At 36.1% G+C, this 14347-nt stretch overlaps 1 protein-coding gene across 9 annotated transcripts in view; it reads left to right on the top strand.

Annotated features, from left to right (window-relative positions):
* The window catches only part of OSBPL6 (oxysterol binding protein like 6), a 179670-nt gene that overhangs the window by 106372 nt on the left and 58951 nt on the right, over positions 1–14347 (top strand). For 7 of the 9 annotated variants that reach the window (XM_033112168.1, XM_033112166.1, XM_033112176.1 and 4 more), the window contains exon 4: positions 12272–12364. In XM_033112168.1, the coding sequence (XP_032968059.1) occupies positions 12272–12364 (93 nt within the window). Of the gene's footprint in view, positions 1–6539; positions 6693–12271; positions 12365–14347 lie in introns of those variants that run through there. The other 2 variants (XM_033112172.1, XM_033112170.1) reach the window with 2 other exon arrangements.

Raw genomic sequence — 14347 nt, 5'->3', positions numbered from 1 at the left:
CTTCCCTTTAGGTGGGCATTTATTCTCTGATTAGCCACAGTCCCTATCTCTTCTTATTGTAATTTAGCACTTATTTATGTTTCCTGTCTGGCCCCCAAGAGCAGTTGAATTTGCCTACTCTGATATTTTGTATGAAGTCAAACACAGTAATATTTAAGTGACTACAGGTGATCTCCACTTGGATGTTAAGTAGGCGTCTCAAACTTAACATGTTCAAAACTGAACTCTTAATTTCCTTCTCACATCTACTCCTTCTCAGTCCTGCGTATCTCAGTCAACAACAGTTCTGTCCTTTCATTCTGTAAAGCCCAAAGTCTTACACCCACTTTCAAGCCCTCAGCAAATCCTGTTTGTTCTTCCTTCAGAATGTACCTAGAATCTGACCACTGCTGACCACCTCCTGCCCCTTCACCCTGATCTGACCCATTGTCACTGCTCACCTAGCCTATGGCCGTGGTCTGACTGTTCTCCCTGCTTCTACCCTCAGCCCATATAGGTCATTTTTCACAGAGTAGTCAGAGTGATCCCATCAAAACCTAAGTCAGATCAAGCTGCTCCTTTGCTCCAAGCCCTCCACTGGTTTCCCATCTCTCTCAAATAATAAACATATGAATTGCTGACCATTGTCTACAAGGTCATTCATAATCTGGATCTGCCTACCTCCGTGGTCCCATCTCCTACCATATTCTGCCCCACTTATTTTCTTCCATTTTCCAAGCATGTGCCGCTCTCAGGACCTCTGCATTTTTGGCCCGCTCAGCCTAGCTTGCTTTTCCTCCAGGCGTCCCCAGATTTGCTCACACACTTGATTAATTCTTCAATGTACCCTTTTTGGATAGCCTTCTCTGCCCTTCCATGCATATCTTCATTACTCACTGTCCATTTAACCTGGTTTTATTTATCTTCAAAGCATTAACCACCACCTGAAAGGCTACCTATTTATCTGTTTATACCTCTATCCCCTTCCTCTATTCCTTATCACTGAAATGTGAGATCCATAAAAACAAGAGTTTTGTTTTGCTCAGGAAGGCATCCCGAGCACCTCACATATGGTATGGCTTGGAATAGATTTGAATGAACACATGCATGAGGAGCTGGCATGGAGGAGGAGATTGGTGAATCAGGCTCCAGAGACCTTGGTGGCTGTGAAGGAATAATCGTGAGGTTGGGAGACGAGGACAAAGAGAGAATGTAGTGTAGTTGGGAGCGAACTCCTGAGAAGAGTGAATGGTCAAAGGTGCCGAGGGGAGCTAGGACAACAGAGACCTGCTGCTTGCTGCTGAAAGTGCTTGTGGTGGAATAAAAGGCTCGCGGCTTATGAAGGAAATGATATCAGTTAAAAGCAAAGTGTTGGGAGCGTTCTGCACAGATGTTAAAAATATTGGTGGGTCTGGGAAGTAACTCTTTGTTTAAAAAGAGTTATTGTTTCCCAATCTCTCATAGTACTTGTTTTATGGTCATTTTCTGTGATAAGCTAAGTATATGATCTAGAGATAGTTTCAGTAGTTCTGGAATCAGGTCCAAGGATTTGCATTTTTAAAAGCGAGGCCCCTATTTGGAGCCATCAATTATTTGTATTTGTATCATTATGAAGTCACAGAAAATCAGAGCCTATTGCTCTAAGAACTTAGGATTTGCAATATATAATTATCAGGTCATAGTGTCTATTATCAGAGTAAATTGTTATGGCTCTATTGTGTTAGATGTTTAAATGCTTAAATGAGTCAACCTTTTTTGTTTAATGAAAAGCCAAGGGAGAAAACACCAGACATTACTTATAATGATTTAAAGTTTGCTGAAGCTCAGAGATAATAAAGAACTTTTTAAAGAAAAATTATATAAGGAATAAGTCATAAGAGGCTGGTAATTAATCTTCTGGCTAGTTTTTATAAAATAAAATTCAGTATTGTGGTCAATCTTTAACGACTAAAAGCAGATTTCAATTACATAATGTCTAAAAATGTTTCCTCTATATTATCGAAAGCAGTACATTTCAAAACCAACCGTGGCCCATTCAGATAATTTCCACTGATGACATGTGAAGGCTGTCCCTTGTAGTGATTCAGTAAGATCCATGTTACCATGGGCTAGTGTAATAAACACAGAGTTCTGATAGCAACAGTATCTGCTGTATGGGAAACTTGCATCATAAGTGAAGAAGGTGCCTAGGAAACCAGAAAGTACAAATGTTCCTCGTCCAAGTCTATACTTTCTGTACAGGGTTTTCATGACAAGTGTTCTTCTTAGACAAACAGACCCCCAGCATATACGTGAACTGAATTGGAACATGTCTCTTCCAGTTAAAACTCTGAAGCATTTTTTTCAAATAGCTTTGTTAAATGAAATAACCAAATCACTGCTTTGCAATATAGTGTCTCCATCTTCTGAATATGAAACCTATTTCCATCTTCGAGTTGTGAAAAATATAGTCATGTTACCTCAAACAACAACAACAACAAAACAAGGTTTCTAATCTTTGGATAAAAAGTTTCAAGCATTCTTAATTTAATAACTAACCTCCAATTTAAATCATCTCCAATCTTATCAGTAAGGAGGAATATAATTTGAAATGTGCCAATACCTGACTAGAAAATTCTTAGCTCTATGTGTTATAGAATTCAGTGGATCCAGGGATTTTCAGGATCACCCTGGAACTCAACTCTCAGTTCAGAGAGAAATATGATAACTAACCTTATATGAAAATCTGCAGTGTCCTCACTGGAGTGATACTGGTGTATTTAAATTCTTTAGTTGCTTCCCATTTAGCTTTCTGGGGATTTCACTTAGGGCCAGTGACAGTGGGAAAACAATATTTGCTTGCAAAAACTCACACTATGACCAACTTTTGTGATTTAAATGCATTTTGTAAATTGGGTGTCCTGAAAAATCTAAATATTAGGCAAAGTACATGAATAAACTAAAGACCAACACCAGCAACAGCTAATATTTCATGAGTTCTCATTTTGGAAGGTTGCGACTATTATCACCTTTTCCGGAGAACTTAACTCTGGCATGAAGTGGTGAAATATCTTGGCCACAGCTAATGGGCAGTTAAGGTAGGGTTTGCTCCCTGGAAGCCTGATTCTGGAGCCCCTATTCTTGGTCACTCACTATTTGTTCTGTTGTAAGTCTTGACGAGCTAAATATCCAGGAGAAGGGCTTTCTGTACACTTATAAGTGAACTTTGTAAGGCAGCATTTTTGAGTTATTGCCTCCTCATTTTTCCCCTCTGCAATAATAGTGATTTTTCACACTCTCATTGGCCTGGCAAATAATAGACCAAATGGCACATAGACCAAAACGTTAATAGTTATTATCATGAAGTACTTGTATTAAAGATGAATTTTATGTTGTTTGTACTTTTCTGAATTTTCTGTATTTTTACTACATGTGTTTCCTTTGGCATGAGAAGTTTTGATCATCTATTTGTTTACTGAAAACTCTGATTAGCCTTTTCCATGAAGTGAAATGAGCAGCTCCGCAGATTTCTTGCTCTCCCCACTGTTTGGAGATCGCTGTCACTGCTGCTTGGTGTTTCCAAAATGTGTTCAGCCCATGTCAACTGTGCTGAAATGGAGACCACCACAAAGAAATGTGTCACCTGGCACTCAGATGCTCATTATCCAGTGATTCAGAGCTTGACATTATTCGTGAAAGAATCTACTTGCTGCTTTCCCTGGGATGTTTGCCAGAACCCTTTGGTTCTCTAGGCCTGCCTTAGTTCCTCACTGAAGAGGTTATCTTTTATTACCTTGAGCTGGCTGCTTTGGGATAGCATTTTTATAGCAGCAAATTCATTTGTCAGATTCAAGATTAACACTACCTGTTCGGTTCACAGGCATAACACCAAACAGAGAGCCATGGTGTAATCTGTTAGTGAACCCCAAAGGCCCTCATGGGTAGGTCTTTGGGGGAGGCCTGGGAATCTGTCATTTACAGAAGCTTCCCCAAGAGGCTGTTATTCACCCAGATTTGGAAAGCATTTGGAATATATTTTTAAGTGTTCCATTAGGACTATAAAACATCATCCCAAAGGACCATAAATCTACAAAACTGCTTTATTTGATTTTCAACTTGGACAAACAGAAAAATTTACCCTCGCTTTGTTCAGCACCTACTGTAGTTCTCATAGGCTATAAGTAAAATACTGTCACAAATGTAAAAGAATGCATCGTACCTATTGTATACTTTAAAGTGCCAGACTTCTTGACCTCAAATGCTAGTTAAGAGCTGGTTTTGTAATAATCATAAGATTCAGAGTTAGTAAGGTTTCAGGAAAATGGACACTCCCATGCACTACTGCTATGCATGTTCATTGATTCTACTTTTCTGGAGGAAATTTTGCAGTATGTATCTGAAGTCTTTTAAAAGATCATATCATAGGATCCAATAACTCAGCTTCTAAGAAATGTATTCTGAGGAAACAACCAAAGATACATGTATAGATTTCTGGGCCAAGATATTTATCAAAGTATTTTTATAGTAATAAAAAATTAGAAATAGTCTAATGTTCAACAAGGAATTATTTACATAGCCTATCTCAGAGCCATAGAGTGGAATATTGCATAGCAGCTCAAAATGTTTTGAAGAATGTTTAACGCTGTGGGAATATTATATATTGTTAATTGGGAGAAAACGGCTATTTAATTGAAAATATAGTGTAATTCCAAATTTGTTTTTGAGAATTGAATGTATACTTTTATACACATTGGAAAAAAAGGTGAAAGGAAACATACCAAGATACTGAGTTCATTGCTGGTTGTAGGTGGTTTTAATTTCTTTTTTCTCTTCTGTTCCACCCCCTCCCCCACCACCACCACCATCACTGGCAAAAAAAAAAATCTTTGAGGCCCTGAGGCAGGAGTTGGGCCACCATTTGTCCTCTAAACTATCTATATTTATCTCATGATAATTTAAGCATGTTTGTGAGAAAGTGGGAACCTACACACTATGTATTACAACAAATACTTATTCTTTCATTCAGCAAATATTTATGAGTACATATAGATATATCTGCTCTGAGTTTATAAAGGTGATCAAAACAAACCAACTCTGTCACAAATATACATATATAAATATTAAGTAGGTATATGATATATATGACTATATATATCATATAGATATACAATATATATTTTATATTATATTATACCCAGGCTTATATTAAAATAAGACTGGATCTTACATTAATTTTTGCTCCAAAAGACGCATTAGAGCTGATGGTCCAGCTAGGTCTTATTTTCGGGGAAACATGATATATACCAGCAGTGCCAAAAAAGTGTTTACAAGTGGACACTTTGGTCAACATTGCTCAAGCAGTAGTTTGCCGTAATCAAAAGTATCTGGATGCTGATGGTAACCACTTTGAGCACCTCTTGTAATTGCAAAAGTCAAACATGTCTTGTAGTCATCTTTTGTTATTGGTATATATTGAGTATTACGATTTTAATAGTTTTTTCCTTTCTTAAAATGTGTTTCCTTTCTTGGCACTATATATATGTGTGTGTGTATATATATATATATATACATATATACATATATGTATATATATGTATATATTCATATATGTGTGTAATGGAATATTATTCAACAATAAAAAGATGAAATTTTTCCATTTGCAACAACACGATGGACTTAGAGGATATTATGCTAAGGGAAATAAGTCAGAAAAAGGCAAATACTGTGTGATTTCACTTATATGTGAAATCTTAAAAAAAAACAAAAACAAAACAACAAACAGATGAACAAACAAAACAGAAACAGACCCTACATACAGAAAACAAACTGATGGTTGCTGGAGGGGAGAGAAGTGAGGATATCAGTGGAAAACGTGAAGGGAAATAAGAGACACAAACTTCTAGTTATAAAATAAATAAGTCACCGGGATGTAATATACAGCACAGGGAATGTAGTCAATGATATCGTAGCAACTTTGTACAGTGACAGATGGTTACCAGACATATTGTGGTGATCACTTTGTCAGGTATATAAGTGTGGAATCACTATGTTGTACACCTGAAACTAATATAATATTATATATCAACTAATATAATATGTCAATATTATATGTTTTATTATATTATAAAAAAACAAAGTACTTTAGAAGTTTCCAAATTATTTTGGATATTTTTCTTTGAGCACATTTTGTATAACTCATGAATATAAAAGTAGCTTAGATAAAATAATCATGAACAATTTCATCTGCTGGAGTCACCATGCAGAGAGCAGGGGTCCCCTTCTCCTTATTACTGTCCTAAATTTGTATGAAAAGTGAGTCTCTACAGAAATTTGTAGCCACAACCTAAAATATTTCCAGCAGTTCCTTTATGTCTTTGAAATAAAATTAAAGTAAATGACAAGCTCAACAAATCAAGAGACCTGTTCAGCAGATCACATGGACTCTCATTTTGAGAGTCATGTTCCTTTATGCAGGAGTTGCATTAAACCTTTCAGCTATTATTAAACGTCTCATTGTCCGTCTGTTTACCCACATCTTTGATACCGGGTAAACCAGGCTGTAGTCATGCTGGCAGATTTCCACTTGCTGCCTAGGAGGTATTAAGATCAGTCAACACTACCCAGGGAACAAACTTTTACCAAATTGAATTGCTGCAGTGAAATACATGTTCTAGACTCCTGCTTTTAAGCTGACTATGCATCAAGTCTCTCTGAGCAGGAGGAGCAAAAGGCGGGTAAGTACTTTCACCTTCTCTGTGTGTTCTAATTTCTTTAAAGAACTCAACTGGAATGAACCTAGCTTCATCAGTTGTCACAAATGCTCCCCTCTGGAGGGGATACTGATAACTGCGGGAGCCTGTGCGTGTGTGGCGTGGAGGGCATATGAGAAATCTCTGTACCTTCCTCAATTCTGCTGTGAGAAGCTAAAACTACTCTTTAAAAAGTCTTTCAAAACAAAACACTGACCTGGAAATGAAGTTGTAATTTTAGTATTTGAGAGAAAACTTGCTTTTTAAAAGAGTTATTAACAGGTTTATGTAATCCTTTATTTAACCTGTTTGTTTAATATGTATTAACACCTTGAAGGTATGTGGCATGTGTTTCCAAGTTACTGTGAAAGAATATGAAAACAGCCAGCTTGTGACGAAAAGTACAAAAAAATTATAGCACAAATTATGACCTTAAAGGAAACCTTATGAAAAGAATTCATTCTTGTTACAGAAGTTGTTGTCAAATTAAATGTGACGTGTTCCCCACTGACCAGTCATAGCTTCAAATCCAATAAACAAGAGCTCTATGATTAATCCACTAGACATTTCAGTTTTAAAAGTTGCGTCCTTTAAATGTTTTCAAAAATTCCATCCTATTGGAGCTGTGATTCTCAGAATTCCAAGATAAAGCTCTAAGGTAGTTTTATGCCGAATCATGTGTAAATGATTGCTGAGGGACTGTTGTCCACAAGTTAAGTGTCGAGCACCGAAAAATTCCAGAAAGTTTTGACTGGCTACAGTGTTCAGCATCTTACGCTAAGATGGGGTGGGTTAGGGGTAAAGAAGGGTAGGAACCAGCTCATATTCATCTTGGTATGAATACCAAGCTGGATGAATATGAGCTGGTTCCTACCTTCCAGGAGCACCCAATCTAACTAAAGTCCAAGACTGGGTATGGTAAGGTTTGAAAACTGTCTTTATGTCGCCGATATTAAAAATATAGCATTCAAGTACTTAGATATAGCATTAAAAATAATGAATGGTTGCATGTGTGATTCTATAACTTCAGCGATATCCTTTGGTTTTAAAAACCATGAGTTTGAAAACAATGGTGAAGGTAGTATATTAGTCCTTTGTTATTGGATAGTCAATGATAGTTAAGTTCTAGTAACATACAAATATAACATTGCTCAAATTTGTATAAGAGCGTTCGGCTTTGTTATCATTGTGGAGGTTGAATGAAATAGCTTATTTTTTTAAGCTAGTTACATTTGTAATGATGACTATCAGGTGGCAGTTTTATAAATTATGCTTTAATTTTTCAGTAAAATGCATACATACATTTATGATAATAAAAATATTCATTTACTTACTGTTTCTTAGTAAACGTTTTTATGATTCTCTGTGCTTTGGCAAATCACCAAAATTTCGGGTTTGGATTTTTCATTCAGCTTGAATGTGTACTATAATATATTGTACTGTGTTTGAAAGGAATGAACCTCTTACTTTGTTTTCATAATGTACTGTTTTGTAAAGTGAGGTAGAGAAGACACTATTATGTTCTTTGTGACAGGTACTGGGGTAGGTAATTTATATATTCTGTCATGGTTTGTGTGGCTTCTAACCCTTCTGATCCACAAAATCCTAGCAACATTTAAGTATCCCTTGTACCTATAGAGACAAAACTTATTTTAATCACATTTTAAGTATCCTAAATTGATTTCTATGTCTGTGGCTTGATTCGGAAGTTAGGGGATTTAGTTTCCTTTCCCTGGCCAAGTTCCTGAATAAAATCCTTTATTTTCTGCTTACATAGTTGGTAAGGTCAAGTTTCTTTCCAAGTTTTGCTTTTCCTACCATGTTTATTTGTCAGAGGAGAATGAGGAGGCGATGTATGTGTGCTTTATTGTCCAGCAACCTGCAAGTGTAAGTAGAGGGGAGGGTCCTGACAGAGAAGCTCAGACCAAAGATATTAAGCACTCACTAGCCACATGGAACAGGATTGATGCATGTGTTTACAAAAATTTGTTCAGCCTTATTTGGTCTTTTTGTATAATCAGACTTCTCTCCAGAATATACGCATCACAGGAGGAATTCTCTTGTCAGTTTTGTTCTCTGACACGCTATCATCTCTGCCCAGCACAGTATAAATGCCCAACAACATTTTGTTCATTAATTGAACCAACACCTGAGTGAATGAATAAATGAATGAATGAATGACGCATTTCATTGGCAGTTTCTGATCCTCTACTTAATTATATTTACTTTACAGAACTTTTTGTTTGATGTGCTATTAAATAGTGAGGGAAGAACGGGTACTAAAACTTGTGATTTCTAAATGATTCTAATTCTTGATTTTTAAAAATGGTATTTTGGAAGCTTTTTGTTTCCTGTAGCAATATATCTCAAATTGTGAAGTTACTTATCTGTTATGGGCAATATGAAAGCATTTTATATCTCTGTAATGCAGTGACACCTATGTATCTTTACTGCTCCTGGTTCTTTTTTAGAAAAATCAACTCATGCATTTGAAAAATACATTTATGTGGGGTTTTTTTAATCTTCATATAATTTAGGGAAGTTTTGCTCAGATGTATTTGAAGAGTATATAAAACAAGGTTTATTTTTCTCTTACAAGTTTGTGTAATGTGTCAGAATTGTTTGGGGCTATTAATGAATAGATTTATATAATTTAGCTTAAGGTGGATTAAGTACTTTTAAAGAAATTTTAAAATGTGTTAATTTTTTTAAAACAATGCTTTTCTTCAAAAGAAGCATTATGAGAAAGGAAATAACTTACATGCAAGTCAGAATTCTCCATTTTGATAATAAATACAAAATTTTAATAGTTCTTCTAGAACAGTGAGTCTCAAATTTTTGATTTCAGGATCCCTTTACACTCTTAAAACTTACTGAAGACTTCAAAGAGCTTTTGTTACGTGGGTTATGTATATCTATATTTACTACATTAGAAATTAAAATGGATGGAATTTAAAAATATTTCTTTATTTAAAAATAACAACAGACCTGTCACATGTTAGCCTAAAAAACATTTTTTACTTTAAAATATATTTCCAAAACAAGTTTTAGTGAAAAGAATGGTATTGTTTTACACTTTTGCAAATCTTTCTGATGTCTGGCTTAGTAGAAAACTGTATTCTTACATCTGCTTGTGTTTAATATATTTCAATATAGCATGTTATGTATCCTCTGGAAAACTCCATTGGACACTAGTGAGAAAATGCGAGTAAAAAAGGCAGACAATATCTTGGTATTATATGAATATAGTTTTCATCTCACAGGCCCCCTGAAAGGGTCTTGAACCACCTTTTGAGAACCACTGCTGCAGAGCTAGTGGGGTGGGAGGGTGAGTAGCAGTGGGGTGGGGATTTTGACTCTTTCTTTTATGTACTTCTATGTTGTATTTAAATTTCATATAATGAGCATAATCCTTTTGTCCTTCCAAAACACTCAAAAAAAGAACATGAAAGAGTGTGTGGGGGAGAGATGATTACATCCCAAAAGAAGGTAATAAAATCTTTGTTTCAATAATAACAGAAATTCTCATTTTAGTTTCTAATTATATAATCCTAGAATGAATCTAACTTTGAAATTTAGCTGATATGTTTTAAATGGGATCCAGTCCAACATATCAACATGAACAAGCAAATAATGCCAGTCCCAGGGCGTTTGTTCCCATTTTGTCTGTTCAAGATCTGAACATACACCTCCAGTTTTTCATTCCATACACCTTTGCTTTTGACTTTCCCAGTGAAGGCGCTGGCACAGTTGTGGGCACTCAGCCACATATCATTTTTCTCTCTGAATTCAAGTACATCTGGGAATGGAAAGAGCAGAATGCCAGTTAACACTTAAATTGTCCTTGGACACTATAGCTGTCAGATTAGGAATTTTTGCTATCCCCTGCCTGACTTGATATTTGGTCCCAAAATATTTCTCCTTGTTTCTTCTGTTTTGTCATGAATTGGAAAAATAGGAACAATTCATAAATCTTTCACTTCAATTATTCTCTTTCTAATAAATGACTTAAAAATGCATTCAGGTAGGACTTTTAAAATCTGTGATCAGACCCCTTGTATTCAAGGTAATAGAAATAACCAAAAGCTTTACAATGTACAAAAAAGAATAATTGGCTCAGTTCAAAGCACAATTTTCTTCATGAAAGAGCAAATATTAATCTAATAGTTTTCCAACAAGATATCAAAAATAGGGACCTCGATAAGTAAATAAAATACCAACCTGTCTATTGAAAAATGAAATAACTAGAGTAAAAATTTTATATTTCATTTTCAGGCTATATCTGAATTAATTACACTGAGTTATTTCTCTGATGTCTTTCAGAATCATTCCCCCATAAAAAGGACTTAATTTTTTCCAAATATACTAGTAATATCTATTTATTAAAAATTAGACAAATATTCAGAAAAAATTAAAAATAGCCTATAATCCCGCAACCTTTGGTTAGCTACAGTTAACATTCTGAAATACAGTTTGAGTATATGTGTAACATCGTCATATTCTATGTACTTTTTACAGCCTGATTTTTTAGTTAACAGAACATCATGGGTATGTTTTACGTATCAGTAAACATGGATCCTTAGTGTCATTTTTAATCACTGCATGGTATTTCCTTATAAATTTGTACTAGTCTCGTATGTGTTAGACATTTTCAATTATAATAAATAATGCTTTAGTAAACATATCTGTTCTTATATATTTGCATACCAATGAGTCATGTACTTCTTTTTCCAAAGACTTTTTAATAAAATTGCAAAATTCCTTTTTAGATAGATCATACCCAATTTTTACTCCCTTTCCCGCAACCCTAATCCATTCTTGAATCTGATGGTTAAAAAGAAATCATTCTTATTTTGCTTTTCTTGTCTTTGAATATTTCTGAGGTTGAGGTGAACATCTTTTCAAATGTTCTGCACGAATTGCTTGTTCAATACTTTGCCTATTTTTCTGTTGGAATGTTATCTTACTGATCTATCACTGCTGTTTATAGTCTTTGTATAAGACATCTACTGTTTATTTTAGTTCATGGATTGATTTTTTTCTCTGTGCACGGAAGAATTATTTTAAGATTCTATAATTATAATAATTATAATTATAATATAACATAACATAACATAATATAGTTACCTTCCAAGGATTATAAGAAACTAGGCTAAATGATATTAAGACTCAGGGCTTTTTGATGTAGAACTTTCTCTTTGTTGGCATTGGAAATGTGAGAAAATATTTTCATGTAAGGCTAACTGTCTAAGTAGTAGAGTGTCACTCCCATAAAGCTGTAAAAATGTTCAGATGTATTCTGTGTTATTTTTATAAATTGGTGTGAGCTCTGACTCCTTCTCTAAGACTGACACCAGCATTGCAGCAGCACCTCAGCAGCGAATTGATAAGAGGGGACCATAAAATCCTGGGCTGACATTTTTCTAACTGTTGCTTCTGCCTTTAGTCTCCTCAGGAACCTGCCATTTTTAACATAACCCACTGTTTTTACTGTGCTCTGTGTGATCTCACCCCCATGAGAAATGGGTTGTCTCACCCTGGGCTGTATTTTCATTTATTTTCAGAGTGTCCATGTACTGGAGAGGACTGCTTCCTCCAGCACCGAACCCTCTGTAAGTCGACAGTTGCTAGAACCGGAACCAGTCCCCCTCTCCAAGGTCAGTGATAGAATGTGGTGCTTTCTCAGATGACATGATTCCTGCTGTATGCTAGCTGAACTGTAAATAACCCTTACACTGACTCCCCTCGTAGTGCTGCTCTTCCACTTCTTTCTGCCTCCAATATGTAGGGTTTCCCTGCCCTGTGTAAGGAGAGAAGAGATGAAAGTATATTTTGCTGGGACTTGCAGGGTTACATATAGAAATCCAGCATTCTCTTCATGTTAAGGAAAAGGGGCAAGAGAAACTATTATCATTCCTTGTTGGAGAGATGAGAAAATATTTATACAAGAAACTAAGAGACAAAAAAAACACAAAAAAAGTTGGTCCAGTAATAATAACAATACCAACAGCTGCCATTATTGCCCACATACTGTGCTGAGTGCTTAAATACATCTTCCCATTTACCATAACCCTATGAACGGCTCCATGCAATGTCAGTATTACATTTTTACAATACGGAAACCAAGAGTTCGTAACTTAGACAAAGTTATGAACTAAGCAGCAGAGCAGGGATTCAAACTTAGACCTTCTTAAGGTCTACCCCACCTGCAGATAAATTAGAACCTACCCAGAGGGTCTGTTGTACATTCAGAGGTCCAGTCTCCTTACAACTGGCCTTCCTAGCAGTGACCTCTGAGGGAAACACTGCAGATTATTGATTAAGATCTTTTCCGTCTCATGAAAGCCAGTGTTCCTTCCCCTTCAGCCTGCTCATCTTCCACCTAGGGAAACATCTAAATTCATTTATATCTAAAATTCAAAAATCATAAAGAAAAGTCGAGGAGATGCCATCCTACCTCCCTACTCCTAGCCCGACTCTGAGATTTTTTAAAGGGCTGGCTCCCTTATCTAGAAACTCAGAAAACAGAATGTCTGGGGATTTTGAATTCAAATATAAAAATAGCACTTTATTTCCAAAAAAGGTTAACTTCTAAATATACACAACTGATCCTTCTACTGTGCTTGTTCTTCATTAAACAGAATCCTTTAAGAAAAGAACACTCTACTACCCGTGTGTTGTGGAATATATACATTGTACCTCTTTATACTTGGGAGGTACTTTACAAGCCATAAATTTTATTCTGTCAGACAGGAGTAGACTGCTAAGCTAAGGAAAGGGGGAGTTATTAAACTATAAAAAATAACTTGGAGAGAAATAAAAATGATCTGATTTCTATTTGCATCACAAATAGAGAAAGTCTATTTGGTGAACATAACTAGTAACCTCTTTGAAACATCCGTTCTCTCTTATAGGTAGCTAAAGGAGAGAGAATAAGTAAATATAGAGGCAAGGGAAACAGTACCTGACATTTATTGAGCACCCACTTTGTACCAGCACTGGATTAGTACATATATTCTCTGACTTAATCAGCCCCCAACTCAATGAAGTGAGTACTGATACTATTCTCAATTTATCAATAAGGAAACAGAGACTTGGAGTGTAAGTTGTCCAGAGTCAGATAGCTGGGAAGTGTGTGACAGACAGAGGGAAACAGGGACCATGACAGGGAGAGATTCTCAAAGAAAGGGAGACTTGGAGAATGATGCACAGAAACAGAGGAGAGGTGCTGGTATTAAAACAACTAATAGAGAGCTACACACAAAAGACTTGCTTTGGCCCCTCCTCTCCTGCCAGCTACCTCCCTAGTCTCTTCAGATGTCACTTTATGCTCCAGCTACATCCCCCTGTGCACATTTCCCTGCAATGTCCCTGCTCTTGCTCTCCTCCACTGCTGGGTGTCTGCTCCTTCTACCAGGCCTGCTTTGAATTCTCTCCACTTCCCTCCTCTTCCTTCACCTTGCTAAAACTCTGGCTCCTCTTTTAAGGTAGACCCACCTGAACCCCTTTTCAAAGGCTGCTCATCATCTTCTTACCCAGTCTACCCTCAACCCCAGACTGTCTTGTGTATCTTGTCTCTGTACTTACCACATTCATTACTTTGTTTCACATTCTCTCTTCTGTCTGATTCCCTAGAAGGA

The sequence above is a fragment of the Rhinolophus ferrumequinum genome, chromosome 8 (assembly GCF_004115265.2).
Source record: "Rhinolophus ferrumequinum isolate MPI-CBG mRhiFer1 chromosome 8, mRhiFer1_v1.p, whole genome shotgun sequence".
NCBI classification, from domain to species: Eukaryota; Metazoa; Chordata; class Mammalia; order Chiroptera; family Rhinolophidae; genus Rhinolophus; species Rhinolophus ferrumequinum.
Note: the sequence above shows the minus strand (reverse complement) of the source record. Positions and strands in the feature narration are given on the sequence as shown.